Source organism: Aquarana catesbeiana, linkage group LG08, assembly GCF_042186555.1.
Source record: "Aquarana catesbeiana isolate 2022-GZ linkage group LG08, ASM4218655v1, whole genome shotgun sequence".
NCBI classification, from domain to species: Eukaryota; Metazoa; Chordata; class Amphibia; order Anura; family Ranidae; genus Aquarana; species Aquarana catesbeiana.
Window position 1 is genome coordinate 128,515,140 of NC_133331.1, and position 21,505 is coordinate 128,536,644.

The 21,505-nt window shown below is 46.0% G+C and overlaps 1 protein-coding gene across 4 annotated transcripts in view; it reads right to left on the reverse strand.

Annotated features, from left to right (window-relative positions):
- PANK1 (pantothenate kinase 1) overlaps positions 1-21,505 on the reverse strand; it is a 100,266-nt gene that overhangs the window by 73,933 nt on the left and 4,828 nt on the right. Inside the window, exon 1 of one of the 4 annotated variants that reach the window (XM_073596388.1) lies at positions 20,939-21,142. The exons of 1 other annotated variant lie outside the window; for it this stretch is intronic. Coding sequence is in view for 2 of the 3 variants with exons in the window: in XM_073596384.1 (XP_073452485.1) it covers positions 1,128-1,425 (298 nt within the window). In the remaining variant the exon portion in view is untranslated. Of the gene's footprint in view, positions 1-1,127; positions 1,441-20,938; positions 21,143-21,505 lie in introns of those variants that run through there. 2 more of the 4 variants (XM_073596384.1, XM_073596387.1) reach the window with 2 other exon arrangements.

Genomic DNA, 21,505 nt, shown 5'->3' on the forward strand with positions numbered 1-21,505 from the left:
CGCCTGCATTTTTTATGCATTTTCTGGTTACCGGATTCAAATCACGCACCTGTGAAACATAGACACGTGACTCAAAAAAGCACATTCCCCTCCTCTACTTGTGTGGGGGTGACAACACTGGGATCTCCCCCCTCTACTTGTGTGGGGGTGACAACACTGGGATCTCCCCCCTCTACTTGTGTGGGGGTGACAACACTGGGATTTCCCCCCTCTACTTGTGTGGGGGTGACAACACTGGGATTTCCCCCCTCTACTTGTGTGGGGGTGACAACACTGGGTTTTCCCCCCTCTACTTGTGTGGGGGTGACAACACTGGGATCCCCCCCTCTACTTGTGTGGGGGTGACAACACTGGGATCTCCCCCCTCTACTTGTGTGGGGGTGACAACACTGGGATCTCCCCCCTCTACTTGTGTGGGGGTGACAACACTGGGATCTCCCCCCTCTACTTGTGTGGGGGTGACAACACTGGGATCTCCCCCCTCTACTTGTGTGGGGGTGACAACACTGGGATCTCCCCCCTCTACTTGTGTGGGGGTGACAACACTAGACAGGGTGACCACGCTGCGTTGATTTCACTGCAGGGGAATCTGTTGTTACCCTGTTAAGGAAGTGCCAAGCATTGGGTATTTTTACAGAGATAAAAGGCAAATGTCAGGAATGCAGTATGGCTTGTGTCACTGTACATTTAAGGACTATAATTCTAGTTAGCAACAATACCATCTGCCAAAATGTACAATCTGAGTGACTGCTTATTACAATGCATATATATATAGTCCTGGGTGCAAATGTGAGCGGAGTATAATTACAATAATAATTGTATAAAAACAAAGTGTAATGATAAATAAAAGGAAGAATATGGTACACATATAAGATGGATCAGTGCATGTATAGACAGACATATGTGTGTACACACACACACACACACACACACACACACACACACAGATGTTACAAGTGTCAGCTGACCATATAAATTCCCGGTGTTGTCATGCACATTCTAATGCCACCGCCTTGGCTTGGTCTATTCCCATACATCATTACAGACACAGACATAGGCAGCGGCTTGCAAACCCTACATCTCATCAGCAATGGCCAATCCTCGCCTGCATTCACATCTGTACTTACAATGTTTCTTGCCATCAATGAGCTTCATTGTTGTATGTATGATGTAGCAGCTTTTCTGTTCCAACCCTTCAGTGACAGAATGACAATCCGGAGAGATGTGACCAGCACCTTCGCATTTCAAGACTGTCTGCTGTGAAATCACTAGGAACAAGGTCACAGTTTGTGTTTTTTTTTTTTCCTGCATAGAAATTGTGAAACGCCCGGTGAACTGTGCCTTCTCTACATGGTATTTACAATGCAGCCACAAAAGCCATGCTTCCTGCCTGCTCATTGGCTGATTAGCAGCCCAGCCTCCCATGGTGTCAGTAGGTGTGTTCGGCTTTCTGCTCGCCTCATTGGCTGATCCAGTCTGGCATTTAACAGCACATTGATTTTAAGCAGTCTACTGACTGTGTTCTCACCAATCCACCCCCGGCTTGTATGGCTGCTGATGGGAAGGCTGGAGAGCCCTATACACAGGGAAAGGGGGGAGCACTGCCAGCCTGGATGATGTGCTCTCAATCCCAGCTCCCTGTACACAGCTAGCACACTGGATCACTGGATAGAGATCACGTCATCTGCATTGCACTGCTAGTATTGTATATTCTACAAACACAACCCTGCATCACTCTGCTTTTTAATAAATATGACATTTATGGGTGAAAACAAAGGGCTCCTTTACACCAGATGCAGAATAAACATATATGCATAAAAAATATGTGATTAAAAAAAAGAAGAAGAGGTACAGCATGCTACATTTTTTTGCACATAAACAAAAGTAACTCAGTACAAAATTTATATATATATATATATATATATATATATATATATATATATATATATATATATATATATATATATATATATATATATATATATATATATATATATATATATATATATATATATATATTTTTTTTTTTTTTTCCCCACCAAGCCAAGATGCTGATGTTGCTGAGCAACTGAGTGACAAATAACTTTAACATTTTTACCCCATAGAAAATCATCACAATTTTCTTAGCAATCCCTTTAAGGAAAAGGCTTTCAGTTGAATGGTAGAACTCTGTCTTCCATATCATACAGTCTAATCAAAACTTCTCTTACCAACATGACCCCCTTGAGAACCATGTGCAGTACAGACTATGGGGCTCATTCACATGGCTGGTTCCATACACCACCCAGATCAGCGTATTTATGTGGTGGGTACAATCATTTGCGATCAGCTGCGGTGGATCACCCTGAACGGATTAATGATAGACATTGTCCACAAGTAACTGCCCAAGGAGCAATTACAGGCGGTTAAGGAAACAGAGGCGTTTCCGTATGCAGATGGTTTGAGGTAGATTTACTAAAACTGGAGCACACAGAATCTAGTGCAGCTGTGCATAGTAACCAATCAACTTCTAGCTTCAGCTTATTCAATTAAGCTTGGACAATAAAACCTGGAAGCTGATTGGTTACTATGCAGAACTGCACCAGATTCTGAGATCAGCAGTTTTAGGCTACTTTCACATTGAGGCTCTTTTCAGGCGTTTTAGAGCTAAAAATAGCGCCTCTCATGCCTCCCTAGTGTGAAAGCCCGGGTGCTTTCACACTGGGGCGGTGCACTTGCAGGATGGGAAAAAAAGTCCTGCAGGTAGCATCTTTGGGATGGTGCGGGAGCGGTGTATACACCGCTCCCAAAATTCCCTGCCCATTGAAATGAATGGGCAGCACTGCCGAAGCGACTGCAAAGCGATTCGGCAACGCCGCAACACGGGCTCATTTAACCCTTTCTTTGGCCGCTAGCGGGGGTTAAAAGCACCTCTATAACAGTGGTAAAGCGCTGCTAAAACTAGTACCGCTAACGCCGGGCGCTAGGTAGTGTGAAAGTAGCCTTAGACCCCTTTCACACTGAGGCGCTACAGCGCTAAAAATAGCACCTGCAAAGCGCCTCTCCTGTCTCTCCAGTGTGAAAGCCCTCGGGCGGTAGAATGGTAAAAAAAAGTCCTGCAAGCCGCATCTTTGCAGCGCTGTAGGAGCGGAGTATACACCGCTCCTAAAGCGCCCCTGTCCTATGAAAACAATGGGGCAGCGCCGCCAAACCACCGCCGCTGCAGCGGTGCTTTGCAGGCAGTTTTAACCCTTTTTCGGCTGCTAGCGGGGGTTAAAGCCGCACCGCTAGCGGCCGAATAGCGCTGCTGAAATGACAGTAAGGCGGCACTAAAAATAGCGCCACTTTACCACCGATGCCCATCCGTCCCAGTGTGAAAGGGCTCTCCCCGTTTGTGTCCAGGGACACTCATCTGTCCCTACCCACAGGTAATGCTCCATGTGCCCATAACACAGGACAGCCAAGGAGCCTCTCAGCCTGTTATTGATATGCCCAAGTGGAACAGCTGCAGCTAATCAGAAACACCTGGCCATACCCTCCGCAGAAGGCTGATTGTACAGTCCCATCATATAGTGCATAGCCAACTTTTGTCTCCTATGAAACCGACACCAGCACAATGTTAGGCCCCATTCACACCAATGAGCTGTGTCAACTTGTGTTAAAATGCTTGTGCTGTGTTAAAGTGGTTGTAAACCCTTACATATACCCAGGGAAGTGACTGACCTCAGGTAAAACACAGAGATGAAATAAACCCTCCTACAAGAATTGTACCGTCTTAGACCCCTTTCACACTGGGGCGTGTTGCAGGCGCTATAGCGTTAAAAATAGCACCTGCAAACCGCCCTAAAACAGCTGCTCCATTCACTCCAGTGTGAAAGCCCGAGGGCATTCACACTGGATCGGTGCACTGGCAGGGCGTCAGAAAAAGTCCTGCCAGCAGCTTCTTTGGAGCGGTGAAGGAGCGGTGAACTCACGGCTCCTCCACCGCTGCTCCCCATTGAAATCAATGGGACAGCGCTGCTATACCACTGATGCTCTAAGCGGCACAGTGTGAAAGGGCTCTTATCTGCAGTCTTCTCTTTTCTACATCCGTTCAAAGTCCAGAAATTATACAGCTTGCCAAAGTTTTCAGAACGTAGGGGGGGTGGGGGGAGCTGACACTACACTCTGCAGAGCTCAATGAGAGCTGATTGGAGAAAAGGGACACCCCCCCTTCACACAGGAACAGAGCCGAGGCTGTCAATCAGCTGGAGATCCCTCCCCTGCCACCATTTTGTTCTTGGTGTCAGGAAAACTTGTTAGAATTGATTCATGCTGATGGAGGTACGCAAAAAGTTTGTTGCTTCTGCCACCAATAAAAGTTATCAAATTAAAGAGCTGATAACATGTAATACGGTGGGTGTCGTGTACATGTTAGAATGCGAGTGTGGCCTACAGTACGTGGGGAGGACCTCCAGACCCTTACATGTGAGGAATGGAGAACACGTGAACAATATTAAAAAGGGTCTCAAAGGGCATAATGTTTCCAAACATTTTCGTTAGTATCACAATTGTAGCCCCACAGGGTTGAAATTTTGGGGAGTAGAGAAAAAGTGACCAATCACTGGAGGGGAGGCAATTTTATTGGGCAATTGAGGTCGCCGCAAATCATTTTGGGTATATGAAACAAAGGTAGGGGTCCCCACAGGGTTGAACGTGGAGTTCGATCTGAACTGTTTTATCTCAGATCGGAAAGGGATAAGGATAGAGTTTAGTGGTTATATACAGGGATTGTAGGATTTTCTAAAAGTAATTTTAAATACGTGTTGTTTTAAATAAATGTTTGTTATTAATACGCATATATTTTGTTTTCAGGAAAGGTGGTTGTTTTGACGTATTTAATTTTATAAAATTATGTATGATTGCTTCCAGGAATATGGAAGTGGTGATTACTCATCAGATTACGGTTATGATTTTAAAAGTGTTCTGTTCCCTTCACTGACGTGCCGGGTTGAAGAGGGGTTATATGTACTCAGTTACGTGCTGTCTAGCTCTGGTGTCCTTGTTACAGAGCTGGACGAGCATATGGATCATGTGATGTAGCCTCATGACCTACTGGGCGTCTGTGTAACTATGGGAACATACACTATTCAGAGAAGAAGTCTGGAGGTCAATTGCACCTCCCATGTGTCTTTGCTTCTGTGGCAACGTACGGGGAAGAAGGAAGTGCTCTGGGCATCCATTACGCCCCCTTTACACTGGGCCATTGGCAGTAAAGTGCCGCTATTTTTAGCGGCGCTTTATCGTCATTTTTGTGGGAGTTTTCGGCCACTAGCGGGCGGTTTTAACCCCTGCTAGCAGCCGAAAAAGGGTTAAAACGACCCATGAAGTGCTGCTGCAGCGGCGCTTTGCCAGCGGTTTTGCAGCGGTGCCCATTCAGTTCAATGGGCAGGAGTGGTGTATACACCACTTCAAGGATGCTGCTTGCAGGACTTTTTTTTAGCATCCTGCCAGCGTACTGCTCCAATGTGAAAGCCCTCGGGTTTTCACACTGGAGACACAGGAGAGGCTCTTTACAGGCACTATTTTTAGTGCTGTTGCGCCTGTAAATCGCCTCAGTGTGAAAGGGTTCTTAGGGGGTTGGTTCCTGGATGCCTACCATGCCTCTTGAATGTTGCTGAGGCAATGTGTGCTGTGGAGGGTGGGCCTCTGGATGCTAACTACGCCCCACGGACGTTTGTGACTGTTTAGGCAGTGTATTGTGTAGGGGCGGGCTCCGGATACCTACCATGCCACTTAAATGTTGCTGTGGCAGTGTACCAGTTAAGCAAGGTGGAATATATATATATATATATATATATATATATATATATATATATATATATATATATATATATATATACACATACATACACACACACATATATATATATATATATATATATATACACATATATATACACATACATACACATATATACTAGAGCTGCACAATTAATCGTTAAAAAATCGTGATCTCGATTCACCTCCCCTGACGATCTCTCCTGCTGAGTTTGACGATTCTTTCATATAAAGAAGTGGAGAGATTATCTGCTCACTCAGCTGTCAAAAGAAAACATCCAGGCATTCTGCCAAGTTTAGAACTTGAAACATTGTATCTAACTTCCTTCTTAGATCAAAGGGATAGAACTTCTCTGTGTAAACAAATAACCTGGGCAATCTGCCAAGCTTTAAACAACGTGTAAATGCAGGAAGTTTAACCACTTAAAGTCTAAATCTTTTTCTGACACTTCTTTCTTAAGTTAAAATCAATATTTTTTGCTAAAAAAAATTACTTGGAACCCCCAAACATTAGAGATAATATATATAAATATATATATATATATATATATATATATATATATATATATATATATATATATATATTATAATATTTTATAATATGGAATAAAATGGCAATTGCTGCAATATTTTATGTCACACTGTATTTGCCCAGCAGTCTTTCAAATGCAATTTTTTGGGAAAAAATACACTTCAATAAATAAAAAAAAAGAAACAGTAAAGTTAGCGCAATTTTTTTTGTTTTAATGTGAAAGATGATGTTACGCCGCGAGAATCGTGAGAGAATCGTGATCTATCCTCTAAGCAAAAAAATCGTGATTCTCATTTTAGCCAGAATCGTGCAGCTCTAATATATACACACACACACACACACACACACACACACACACACACACACACACACACACACACACACTGACTCAAGATCCCCCGTAATTCACTGAAGAAGTCCCGCCCACAGGGACAATACGTGTGCGGGAGGGTCCGTGACGTCATTACAGCCACCTTCCTGGTTCTACATGTGTTATGTTATATGCCTTGCATCCTAGCACTGGGGTTTCAGTGCTATGTTTGCAGCATTTTTATTTTAATAAAAGGCGGTTTTAGTTAAAACGGAGAGCACTATATATGTCTCAGTAATTTTACATGAACCATGACTGCATAAGAGAGTATATAGGATAGATAAGCTCTCAAAGATTAGTGTGAAAAATTGCCATCATCCCTAAAAAGTACAAACAAGAACCTCATATAAATGGGATTTTACAGGCAACAAAGAAGAAAATTAAGAAAATATAAATTTTATTTTTACAAAGATTAAAAAAACAATTTATACGAACTACAAGTACAGTATACAAATAAAGAAGATAAAAAATGATGTGATACAATGCAGAAGTGGCAAAAAGATATTGAATCCCAGTGCTCTGGAATTCATAAAAATGTCCGCCAGCACATTTTCTGACCCCTTGATGTGAAGAGACATAGATCTCTGCCCAGGACAGAATCTGCTGCATTAATGACAGAAGTGATTCCGAGCGAGTGCCCCCTTGTTTGTTCAAGTACGCCACTGTTGTGGCATTGTCTGAAAATATTAAAAGGTCCTTTGAATAGACCCTCTCTCCCAGAGACATAAGTGCTTTCCTCACAGCCAGAAGTTCTCTGTAATTCGAGGAGCGACCTGCTTCCTCTGGCAACCAGGCTCCTTGGGCCCGCCAATCCTGTGAGTGAGCACCCCAACCCCACAGACTGGCGTCTGTGGTAATTTTGACCGGGCAATGCTGTGCCCAATCCTTCCCCCTCTGCAGATGTTCTCGCTGCTCCCACCAGGCGAGATCTAGAAAATTCCCTTCTGGTAATTTTACCAGCTGATCCAGAGAATTTTTCCTGCGATCCCAATGGAGCAAAAGAAAAGCCTGAAGGGGTCTGGAGTGCAATTGAGCCCAAGGCACCCCTGGAATGGCTGCAGTCATAAGTCCCAGCAATGGCATGATTCGCCGAAGGGAGGTCTGAGGGAGCAGTTTGAAGGTCTGCACAGAGAGAAGAATTTTCACAATTTTCTCTTCGGGGAGAAAAATCTTTAGGGCAACAGAGTCTATTAGATAACCCAGGAAAAGTATGCTCTGTGAGGGTACTAGGCAAGATTTCTGTTGGTTGACCTTCCACCCTAATTTTTGAAAGGTCCGCAAAACCAACTGTAGGTCCTGAATAAGGGACTCCTTGCCCTGAGAAAAAAAAAAAAAAAATCAAAAAATCGTCTAGATATGGAACGATTGATACACCTTGAATCCGAAAAAAGGCCATGACTTCGGCCATGATTTTTGTGAAAATCCTTGGTGCTGCCGAGAGACCAAAAGGAAGGGCATTGAACTGCCAATGAGACGGCTCGTTTCCCACAAGCACTGCAAACCTGAGGAACCTTCAGTGGCTCTGGCAGATTGGTACATGAAGATAAGAGTCCTGAAGGTCCAGGGTCACCATGAAGACCTCTGGTAACAACAGATTTCTTACTGAATAAATGTTCTCCATGCGGAAAGGTCTGTAAACTATGTATTGGTTCAGGACGCTTAAATTTATGACCATACGAAAGCCGCCGGAAGCTTTCTTGACCAGAAAGACATGGGAATAAAATCCCCGGAACTTCTGATCTTCTGGGACAGGAGAAATAACTCCCTCTGTTTCCCACACAGAGATCAAATTCAACATGGCTTGCCGTCTCTCTTGGTCTCTCAGCAGGTGGGTAAGAAAAAACCTATGGGGGGGGGGGGGGGGGGGAGATTTTTGAACTCCAATCTGTAACCCTTTAACAGAGTTTGAAGGATGAAGGAATTGGTGGAAATTTCTGCCCATTCCTTGATGAAATGGCACAATCTTCCCCCTACCCCTAACCTGGCGTCACTGGGTACTCTTGGAAGGGGCTGAAGGAGCAAAGGGAGTTCCCCCTTTGAGTTTGTCTTTGTTAAAGGACCATTTCTTTTTAGCCTGTTGGCTTTAAAATTAGCCTTGTTTTGGAAGCCAGGAAAAGGCTCCCTCCCAAGATTTAAGCCAGGTCACCCTCCCAAGATTTAAGCCAGATAGCTCGCCTAGCTGAATTAATGAGAGCAGAAGCCCTAGCTGCGGATTTCACTGAATCTGCTGCTGCATCAGCTAGGAAGGCGACTGACTTGGCAATGAGTGGGAAAGATTCTCTAATCTCTTCCTTGGGGGTGCCAGATGCCAGAAGCTCATCTAGACGCTGTACCCATACATCTAAATTTCTGGCCACACAGGTAGCTGCAACCGCTGGGCCTAAAGAAAAAGCTGAAGCATCCCAGGCCTTATGCAGCAATGAGTCTGCCTTCCTATCCATTTGATCCTTAAGGACCCCAGAATCCTCAAAAGAAAGATCTGTTCTTTTGGACACCTGTGACATATGGGGCATCTAATCTAGGACACTTAAAGAAAACCTCCTCAAAGTCAGGCTGAAAAGGAAATCTTCTTTTGTGTCCTCTGGATTGGAACAACCTTTTTTCAGGTTCTTTCCATTCAGATAGAATCATGTCTCTAAGAGACTGATGTACCGGAAAGGTTCTAGATTTCTGTCCTTGAAGGCCCCTATACATTTTATCCTGCACAGATTGAGCATGCTGTGGTATCTCAATCTGCTCTGAGGTATAAATTGCTTTTAATAGTTCATCAATATCCTCCACTGGAAAAAGATACTTGGATGAGCTACCTGTATCCTCTTCTGATGCAGACTTTTCATCAGATGAAGAGACTGAATTCTCACCTTCCTCCAGATCAGAGGTATTGCGTGAACTAATAGTCTCAGATACTAATAAGGGAAGGGACCTGGCAGACGTTGAAGGATCCTGAGCTATAGGTCTAGAAGAGGGAGGGCCTATACTAGCAACCCTGTCATTCAGTGACCGAAAAGAATCCACTACTTCCTTCATAGAAGTCATTAACTCCTTAAAGGAGGAAGACTCTGAACTAGCTCTGGGTGGGATACAATCCTCACAAAATAGCTTTTTGTAACTATCAGAGAGCCTGGCTCTACAGTTCCCACATTTCTTCTTCACCGGTTTGGCCTAGAAGAGAGCAGAAACAAGGGCCATGAAAAAAGGATCCATACAAAAGAAGTCCCTTGCTGCAGCTATCCACAGACCAGGGCTTACCTTGGGAGCAGTATGGGACCCGGATGCTGCCGCTGGTTCAATATGAGCGGATGTTCCATCCTCAGACCTGTCCTCAAGCTCCATGAAGCAAGCGGAGAACAGTCGCCGAGAAGACTGCTGTTATACCGCAAAAACTGCGCCTAGAATGGCGTTTTTAGCAGGCCATTCCCCTGCAGCATGTCCTCAGTGTCTCCACATCATGCTCCTTATGAGAACTCGGCGTCTGGAAGTGCGTCATGTGACTTCCGGTTCCGGCTGCATCACAGGAAGTCCTCCTGACGCCATCTTGGTACACCAGAATGAAGCATTTGGGAGGACACAGTTCCACACAGCAGCGCTGGGGAAAAGAAGGGAGTTGCCAGCATTTTCAAAGGCAAGTAACCCTTAGAAATAGGGAACCCTTCTAGTACAGACCATCATCCAGGACTTGGCCACAACTAGTACTAGATGAAACCAGAGAAAGGGGGTCCACCAACCACAGTTACCAGACCATAGGAAAACAAAAAACGTGTCGGTGCTCCTGGAGGGACTGGTAACACATAACATCTGAGGGTCAGAGGAAAGGGAGGGGCCTTTTAAATTCTATCTGATTTGTGTTTCCTGTAGAGGGCGGAGCCGATCATCTCTCAAGTAGCTGTCCTGGAAGGTGAGGGAGGAAATTACACTTAAAGCCGTGTACACACGACCGGACTTTTCCGACGGAACGAATCCATCGGACAATCCAACCGTGTGTGGGCTTCATTGGACCTTCAGCGGACTTTTTCTGTCGAAAATCAGACGGACTTTAGATTTGGAACATGTTTCAAATCTTTCTGACGGACTCGAGTCCGGTCGAAAAATCCGTTCGTTTATATGCTAGTCCGACGGACATAAAAGGACGCAAGGGCAGCTACTGGCTACTGGCTATAAACTTCCTCATTCTAGTCCCTTCGTACGTCATCACGTTCAAACCAACGGACTTTAGTCCGTTCGTGTGTGGGCAAGTCTGGTCATTCGAAAGTCCATCGTAACTCCGTCGAAAGTCCGTTGGACCTTTGATGCTGAAAAGTTCGCTCATGTGTACATGGCATTATAGTGCTCTGGATTGAGAGAAGTACACACTATAGAGGGATTTTCTTTGTTCATATTTCCAGTTTGAGGTTTACAACCACTTTAGGGCAGTCGATACAAGGAACCGCTGAACATACAAAAAACCATGTTTGTAACACAGCGTACTGCAATGCGATGTATAGTGTTATAGTGTTAACGTGTTGTGGTGCATTTGTTGGCAAGGTGAATGACACCACAATGTACCATCAGATCGCACCAATGTGTGTTACATGCATTACATTGCATTGTGCAGCACTGGAATAAATTGGCCCTTTCACATCTGTCCGGTATGTTGTGCACTAATTTGCCAGAAAAAATATATATAAAAAATTGCGCTTCAAAGTGTCTAAAATTATAATAAAAAAGCAGCGATGTCTAAATGTGACACAAACACATAAATAAACAAAGGAGAAAATTGAATGACTCGCGCTATATGGATATATGTGTGACCAAATTTGTCACACAAAGAGCACTAGATACAATATCAGTGAATATATAAACCATCTGTGTAGTGATATATCACAATCAGTGCAAACAGATCACAAAAATGATTAATGACACATAAATCATCAGTGCAATAATGTATCCCAATCAGTGCAAACAATTAAAAAATAAAGTCCAAATAAAATACACTGGAAAGAAACCCATGTGAAAAAATCAAAAATAGTCCAAAAAAAGAACTCAAGACAGAGTGAGTTTGGCAATCGCAGGTCTTGCAACCGCATGGAACCTCAAATATGTAGAACCACCACCAAAAGTAAGAGCCTGGCCGCTTACCAGAAGCCCATGACCCCCCGTTACAGAGGGTCTGAAAGGGCTTTTGAGATCCTAGTAATCCGGACTTCCCAGGGACGGAGATGGAGCAGAGATGGGAATGGAAGCTGGAAAAGGGCATCAGGTGCTGGAGTAGAAATGGATGGATCCACAAGAAGGGGGCTCAACCCTCAGCATAGTGGTGTCATCATAGGAGAGAAAAAAGGGAGGGCTCCCATAGTGTAAAATCAATTGGTAATTTATTGTAGAAAAAAACAAAAACACTCACATGTAGGTAAGACAATCAACATCATCAATCGGAAAAACGAACTGTGGCACCGGCCGGATGACCACAGATAGCTCGTCCTGTTAAAAGTACAGCGACAGTGGGAGGTGGCGCGATGATGCCGCTCAGCCCTACGCTGCGTTTCGCAAAAGAATTGCGTCTTCCAGGGGCACGAGCTGCTCATCGCAACACCTCCCTTAAATAGTAAATGATAAGCCTCACCTTGGAATCCCCCACACCGGACTTCCGCATTAGCCTCGAGCGCATAGATTACTAGTGCGCATGTGCGGAAGAGAACTAGACTTCCTAGGGAGCCTAAAGCGTCCCTGAACTCAGCGCTACCGCGCATGTGCGGACCCATTCAATGTCACGTCAGAGGAGAAGTACTACCCACTCAAGGAAAAGAACGTCAGATCCCCGCGCGCACGCGCGAGAGCCCGACGCTAGCCTCCACACACAACATGCAAAGGGGCACCCCACACACAGCGCAAGTGGGAGCCGAGCAACAGGAGACAAACGGGGAATGGCACTAGCCAAAAGCCAAAACAACCCTATGTGCAAAAAAACGTCCCAAACAACATCACCAGATCCCTGCCAGTCGGGTCACTCTCCCAAAGAGAAACCCCACAGCGATCCTTGGTGTTGCCATTTAGATGTTGATGGAACTAGGGGAACATGTTGTTATAAATTAAACATAAGATATAGCAAATCTGCGTGAATGAGTTTACTAAATATGAATAACATGTATTATAGCAGTCTGGGCGTGAATGGTGACACGCGCCAGCTGAACTAAAATTGTGTTGTGAGGGGACATGAGCCACTTACAAACAGCGACCTCTAATGGCCATAATAAAGATATACACCCTCAGTCCCAGACTTCTTCTTCTTATAGCAGTCTGGGCGTGAATGGTGACACGCGCCAGCTGAACTAAAATTGTGTTGTGAGGGGACATGAGCCACTTACAAACAGCGACCTCTAATGGCCATAATAAAGATATACACCCTCAGTCCCAGACTTCTCCTGCGTGAGATAGTCAGATGGCTATGATGGCTATATGAATGAGCATAAATGGATGGATACAAGTAGATAAGCCTAAAAAGGCGTGAATGAATCATAAATTATTTTGTATAGCAACATTAGCATATGTCCAATTAAAACAACTCCCCAACTTAAAAACTAAAAATAAATGTAAAATTTATGGGGCCTGAATGGTGACACATATAGGCACAACCTAAAAATGGTCATAAGGGGACATAGAAATATGAGTCCCTGATGTAGCGACCCCTAGTGGCCATCCTGAAATCCTCATGTAACTTAAAAATAGATATAAAACTACCTATGTGGGTACATGGAAAAAGAATTTAAATTAAAAATAAAGTTAAAAATTTTTTAAAATAATTATAAACTCTACAGGTACTGCAGTCTTGATCTAAACCCTAGTCACAGGGCATATCCGGTGGTCCGGAGAGGGGATCCAGATCAAAAAAACTCCACAAAAATATTCTAGACATTAAATAGAAAAAGGAGCCCTATAAAAGGACATCCGTAAGTCAGGCATTATTAATGAAGGCATTAATATCAGTGTCTACATTCATACCATGTGGTACATAACTTTTGACCTTGTATATCCAAGACATCTCTGACTTTGAAATCTCCCTGATCAGTGAGCTACCCCGCCAATGGGGTTTATATTTGTCTATGCCCATAAATAATGTCTTGGAAGGGTCCCTATCATGGCATTGATCGTAGTGTCTGGAAACAGGATGTTTATCGTACCCTCTTCTGATATTTCCTATGTGTTCATTTAAACGAACCCGTAGGGCCCTTTTAGTCCTCCCTATATACTGGAGACCACACGGACATTGTAGGAGATAAACTACCCCTTCAGAGCTACAAGTAATGAATGGTTCAATGTCGTGTGAGTCTCCAGTACTGGTGGATATGAATGACGTGATACGTCTTGATCTGTTGGCATTTAGGGAGCACACCTGACATCTCCCACACCTATAGAACCCTGTTAGATTTTGCAGGAAAATTAAAGTTACGTACCGGTAACGTCTTTTCCTGTAGTCTTTCAGGACAGCCACAATAGAGAGATAGTCTCCTCCCCTTCCTCTGGAAACACTGCGCCAGCCCATAAAATCTCTCCTCCCCTGCCAGACCTCAGTTCTTTCAAGAGTACCTCCGGCCGCTGGGGAGACACAAGAACACATTAATAACATACCAATCAATATCATTACCATATTGCGTTCTGGTCTTTAATAAGACCCCCCCAAGCTTAGGGTGGGTAACTAGGGCTGTCCTGAAAGACTACAGGAAAAGACGTTACCGGTACGTAACTTTAATTTTCCCTTTCCGTCATTTCAGGACAGCCACAATAGAGAGGATAATCGAGCACTTACCAATTAGGGTGGGACTACAGCTTGCAGAACTTTTCGCCCAAAAGCCTGCTCACCTGCCGCCACCAGGTCCACTCTGTAATGTCTAACGAAAGTGGAGTAGCTGGACCATGTCGCTGCCTTGCATATTTGCTCTGGCGTTGCTCCAGCCTTCTCTGCCTGGGAAGTTGCCACTGCTCTGATGGAGTGTGCCTTTATGCCTCTAGGGACCTCCTTCCCTGCTAAAGAATATGCCTGCCCAATAGCTAATCTAAGCCACCTGGCAATCGTGCGTCGGGACGCTCTGAGACCCTTTCTGGCCCCAGAAAGTAAAATAAATAGAGAATCAGACTTCCTTATTGTCTTAGTCATCTCTAGGTATTGTAAGATACACCTCCTTACATCTAAAAAATGAAATCTTAGTTCCCTTTCACCTGAAGGATTGGGACAAAACGAGGGTAGAACTATTTCCTGGCTTCTATGAAAGCCTGACGCCACCTTAGGCAAAAAAGCTGGATCAGTCTTAAGGACTATCCTGTCTGGCAAAATAACACAAAAAGGAGGTCTAATTGATAACGCCTCAATTTCGCTGACCCTCCTGGCAGTTGTTACTGCAACTAAAAATACTGTTTTTAGGGTAAGTTCCTTTAACAGGCACTTGTCCAATGGCTCAAAGGGACTTCCCGTAAGGCTCTGTAAAACCAGAGATAGGTCCCACCCGGGAAAGGGAGGACCCCTGGTAGGTCTCGGTCTTGACAGTGCCTTAAAGAATCTGACCACCCATGGATTGGTAGCCAGAGACTTCTCCAGGTAAGCACTGAGTGCTGAAACCTGACTTTTAAGGGTAGCTACAGATAAACCCTTGTCCGCTCCACACTGCAGAAATTCCAACACAGCTACGGGACTCTGCACCGAGAAGGAGTTTTCTATGCACCATTTGTTGAAAAGGAGCCAGACCTTTTTGTAAATCTTACGGGTCTCCTTTTTCCTACTGTTGAGGAGGGTAGAGATCAAGCTCTCTGAAAACCCCTTGGATCTTAATATACCCTCCTCAGTAGCCAGGCCGCTAATTTCCACTGCTGCACCTGTGGGCAGAGGACTGGACCCTGCGACAGAAGATCCTTTCGAGGTGGAAGGAAAAGGGGAGGTTCCGCTGCTAACTGACTGAGGATTGAAAACCATGCCCTTTTCGGCCAATGTGGAGCTACCAGAATAAGAGAGGTGCTCTCTAATTGAAACTTCCTCAGAACCGCCGGTAATAGTACCGGAGGAGGGAAGGCATAACATGTCCTGAAATGCCAACTCTGAGATAATGCGTCCACTCCCAGTGCTCCTTCCCCTGCGTTTAGGGAGAAAAAACAGGGGGTTTTCGCGTTGTCTTTTGAAGCGAAAAGATCCACTTCCGGGGGTCCCCATTTCTCGGATATGAGATTGAAAACCTCCTGGTTGAGGGCCCAATCTCCTTCCTTTAGACTCCTCCGGCTGAGAAAATCTGCGATTATATTCCTCTCCCCTCTCAGAAAAACCGCTGAGAGTGAGAGAGTGTTGGACTCGGCCCAGCTTAGAATGTCTTCTGCTAGGGCCAGCAGACTTCCGCTCCTGGTGCCTCCCTGCTTGTTTATATAGGCCACGGTGGATGAGTTGTCCGACCGTACCTGTACATGGTGGCCCTGGAGTTCCTTTTTGAAGAATCTGAGGGCTAGGCCTACTGCCCTCAGCTCTTTCCAATTGGAAGACCTCTGCAGCTCGTCGCCCTTCCATGTGCCCTGCGCTAGAAGGGATCCCAGATGTGCCCCCCAGCCCTTGCCACTTGCATCCGTGGTTAGGATCTGTGGGACTGGGATGAGCCACAGACGTCCCTGTGACAAGTTCACTTCCTTCCTCCACCACCAAAGAGATCTCTTTATTTGATGGGGAACCTGTACTAAGGTGTCTAGATCCCTCTGACTGTGGTCCCATACTCTTAGTACATATGATTGTAGGGGGCGAAAATGTAATCCTGCCCACTGCACTGCTGGAAGAGTAGAAGTTAGAAGGCCTAATGTTGACATTATGGACCTCTTGGACACCAGATGGTTGCACTGGAGAGAGAGAACTGCTCTGTCCAGTTTTAGAATTTTTTCCCTTGGAAGAAAAACTCTCGAGAGCGTAGTGTCCAGCAGGTACCCCAGGTACACAATGCGCTGTGAGGGAATGAGACTGGACTTTTCTAAGTTCAGCAGCCACCCCAAACCTGTTAGAACCCTCTTGGTTAGATCGAGGTCTCTGATCAACTGTTCTGGGGATACTGCAAAAAGAAGCAGGTCGTCCAGATAGGCTATAACTGATACCCCCTGGAGTCGCAGGAAGGCCAACGCCTCTGCCAGTACCTTTGTGAATATGCGGGGCGAGGAGGATAGCCCGAAGGGCAGCGCTTGAAACTGCAGATGCAGTATTGTGCCCTGCAGGTCTACTGCTAAACGGAGGAACCTCTGGGAGGTTTCTGCGATAGGGACGTGTAAATATGCGTCTCTGAGATCCAGAGACACCATATAACAGTTGTGTGGTAGCAGGGCCCTGACCGTAAAGATTGACTCCATGCGGAACCTTTTGTAGCAAATTGACCTGTTTAAGGGTTTTAAATTCAGAATCAGTCTGAATTTTCCCGAGGGCTTTTTCACCACAAATACGTGGGAATAGAACCCCTCTCCTTCCTGCCCCCTTGGTACTCTGTGAACTACGTTCTGAATCTCCAGTTCCTTCAGGGCGTCCACCAAAGCTTCGGCCCTTGCTGTGCAGCTGGGAAGCTTCGTAACAAGGAACCTTTGCGGGGGTGGTCTTGAGAATTCCAAGAGATACCCCCTTCTTATGACCCCCAGGATGAATCGATTGGGTGAGAGGGTCTCCCACTGTGGAAGGAAGGCCCCCAGTCTTCCTCCCACCGCCCCTAGAGAGTCATTGATCTTTACGGGCCTTCTCAGGAGGGCGAAAAATCGCCCCTCCTCTGCCCTTGCCTCTTTGGCCCCAAGTTTTCTTCCCTTGCTTGGGAGATTCCTTGCCTTTTTTCGGACGAAACCCCTTTCTCGTCTGAGCTGGGGCTTTCCTCTTAGGCGGAAAGGACTTCTTTTTGTCCGCTGTACGGTCTAAGACCGTCTCTAAACCAGGGCCAAAGAGTAGATCACCTGTCAGGGGTATCCCGCACAATTTGACCTTGGAGGCGGTGTCCCCCGGCCAAGTTTTCAGCCAGAGCGCTCTTCTGGCCGAATTCGCCAGCGCCGCTGATCTGGCCGACATACGGACTGACTCTGCTGAGGCGTCTGCAATGTATGCGATTCCTCGCAGAATCGTGGGGAACGAGGCTAGGATAGTCTCCTTGGCTGTGCCAGCTTCAATGTGCTCCTGAATCTGGAAAAGCCAGTGCTCTAAATTGCGGGCTACGACCGTAACAGCCATTTCTGGCTTTAAGTTACCCACAGTTGAGTCCCACGTCTTTTTTAGAAGTGAGTCTATCCTTTTGTCCATGACATCCGACAAAGCCCCCATATCCTCGAATGCCAGGTCTGTGTGTCTAGAGACCTGAGAGAAGGCGGCATCCAACTTGGGATTTTTATTCCAAATGGACGCTGGATCCTCTGAAAATGGAAACCTTCTCTTAAGGGAGCTAGAAAAGAAGGGTTTCCTCTCAGGATCCTGCCACTCCTTCTTAATCGTTTCCACCAGCACTTCATGTACTGGAAAAACTTTTCTTTTTTGAACTCCCAAGCCCTTATACATAAGGTCATGGAGAGATAGGGGTTTTTTATCCTCGTGTATCCCGAGGGTTGTATATATTGCCCCCAAGAGATCTTCCACCTCATCCAGGGACAATTTATACCTGGAGATTTTCCTGGACTCCCCGTCCTGGTCCTCCCCTTCTGATTCCTCATGGGAATCAGACGTGCCACTGTCCGGTTGCCTCTGCTCCACCCCGGAAGGGCCTGACATCTCCTCTGCCATAACTAAATTGGTAGATCTGGCAGGTGCAGAGCCCTGAGCATGAGGCGGGGTTGTGTCCTGCTGAATGGGTTTAGAGGGAAGCTTGAACGTCTCAAAAAAGGTTTTAAAAGATGAAAAGGTGGATGACAGCTCTTTCACAGAAGCTGCCAACCCAGACTGCTGTTCAGATTCCCTTTCCTTAACCAGGGAGTCTATGCACTCCTTACACAAAACTTTAGTCCATGCTTCCCCTAAACTGTCTCTACAAGAGGCACACTTCCTTTTAGAGACATGAGTGGACTTTGTTTTTTCTGTAGATTTCTGAGAATACATACAAAAAAACCATATTACTTCCAGCAAGTTTAAGTGGAAACAACCCTGGGGGTGTACCAGATCCATCTTAAGGGAACTGCGCTCACCCCCCCACCCCCTGACCACCCAGGGGGACTGCCCTCCCTCTAAGTAAGGAACCATACAAGAGGGAGAGCAAACCTTAGATAGAGAGGACCCCTCCCCAGGGAACTCTTACCTTTGGAAGGCTGGAGACAGCGTCCGAATGAGCTGCAGCATCTGCCTCAGACATGACTGCAGGTGGTTGCCTGTGTAGAGTCTCACACTGTGTACATGTGAAGCGACTCACTCCAGCCTGAGCCCGGCCCCCTATCAGCCCCGCGACCCGGAACCGGAAGTCGCGGTTCAAAGGGAAAGCGTCCGCCCCCCCGCCGGAAATGACGTCACCCGTCGTCCGGCCCGCTGGTTCCAAATTTTGCGGCCTGTATGGATACAGGGGAGAGCGGACTGTCTCCATGCTGCGGCCCTGTGGACGCGATAGGGGTCCCCCACGACCTGATGCCGCGCTCGGCAAGGAAGGGGTGGCTTCAGCTGCGGTATGTACCGCCACTCTTCATCCTGGAAGCCCCTGCTTCCCTAGGGATGATTTTCTTAGAAAGAGGCCACAGTCTCCCTGACTGCACCCGGCCTGGTTCCTCTGCACAGTGTCTCCCCACCGGAGGAAACACTAATAACTGAGGTCTGGCAGGGGAGGAGAGATTTTATGGGCTGGCGCAGTGTTTCCAGAGGAAGGGGAGGAGACTATCTCTCTATTGTGGCTGTCCTGAAATGACGGAAAGGGAAAGATCTATTTTCCCGTGGAGGGTCCTGGACTGTAGGTGCTATCTTATTTCCCAAGGAGGCTACTCCTTTAAAGATCACCCTGGGTCTTGGTGGTAAGAAGGCTTTAAGAGTCAAATCACTACCAAGAACATGCCAATGTTTTTGTATTAGTTGTTTGATAGCTCGATGTTGTACTGAATACGTAGTAATAAACGGTATAGTCTCCAAAACCTCATTCCTAGGTCTGGGAACTTCAGTTAACAAAGTGGCTCTATCCCTGTCCCTTGCCGATTTCACGGCCTGTAAGAGGGAAGAACGGTCATATCCCTTCTCTAGGAATCTTTCTGTTAAAATAGATGCCTGCTGATCGAAGGTGGCTATATCTGAACAATTGCGTCTAAGGCGCAAAAATTGTCCGTATGGGATGGCCTTCAGCCACGGTTCGTGGTGGCAACTGTCTACAGAGATATAGGAATTTCTGTCAGTATCTTTAAAATATGTTGACGTCACGAACCGTCCTTCCAGGATCTGGATCTTAAGGTCAAGGAAGTGAATGGTTTCCTGACTGGCTTCAAAATTTAATCTGATGCCTCGGTCATTAATGTTAAGGGTGTTCATAAATCTGTGGAGTTCAGTCTCCCCTCCATTCCATAGGAGGAGGACGTCATCAATATATCTAGCCCACAGGAGCACCTCGGGTCTCCTGGGGGCGTCGATGACGTCCTCCTCCCATTTGGCCATAAAAATGTTGGCCAGGCTTGGAGCGTATTTGGCTCCCATGGCCACGCCACGATCTTGTCTGTAAAACTGCTGTTCGAACCAGAAGTAACTATGGCTCGCAGCGACACAGGGGCGACTTGTCAGGCGACAATGGAACCGTTCTAATAGGAGCGACGCAAGTCGCTCCGACTTAGAAAAAGGTTCCTGTACTACTTCGGGGGCGACTTGGGGCGTCTTGCATAGACTTCTATACAGAAGTCGTTTTGCAAGTCGCCGCGGAAGTCTTTTGCAGGTCGCCTCGCTGAGGCGACCTGCAAGTCGTGCTGCCCCTGTGTGAACCGGGGCTTAAGGTGGCTCATTTATTTTGGAGAGGCAGCCAAAGCACAAGTGTATTCATCAAAAACACCTTCAGAGTCAATAACATGATTGTTGTGAAATTCAAAAATATCCATAGCGATTAGATTAATCCAGCAGCAGAAATTGTATCTAAACCATATAAAACCTAAAAAAAAAAAAAAAAACCCTCTTATTTGATTTTTTTGATTAGCACAAGAGTAGGTAGATAAATGTAGCGCCACCTTCTCCCCTGAAACAGCGCACCCCGATACACACACCCTGATTACTATGTGCTGCCATCCAGGACCCATCACAACATCTAGTTATAGAAGCATGCACACCAAGGGCCCATTCACACCTTGTTGTTTTCTGACATGCGTCGCCCTTCCATGTGCTCCTTGCTCCAAAGGCCAGTTCTAGGATGGGGTGGTTGCCATTTGTTTGTACTGTTGGTGAATTGGTGAGGGGGCGCACTGGATATCTTCGCCGCCATTGTGCTATTGCTGGGTGTCCATTGCATTTGAATCCCTTTAGGGAGGGGTTGGCTTCCTCCAGGCATACCTGCCCTCAATCTATCCACTATTATATATGTGCTCCTACTATGGAGGCTCTCAAAATGATAGAGTTAGGACTGCAGTACACTGGGGTGCTGTGAAGTGGCTGCTGTAGCTTTAACATGTATTTGCAAATGTGTGCAAACTAAATCCCTGGTTTTAACGTGAACTGTCAGACAGGAGAATTCAGTTTGTTGCAGACTGACTGGTAAATGAGCTGGGAATCTTTGTTTGTTGTTTTTTTGACATGCATTGTTCTTCTATGTGCTCCTTGCTGTTAAGGCCAGTTATAGGTTGGGGTGGTTGCCATTTTTCCCCATTCACACCTAGGCCTCTGCCATTTTTCTGCATTTTTATTTGTATTTTTTGGT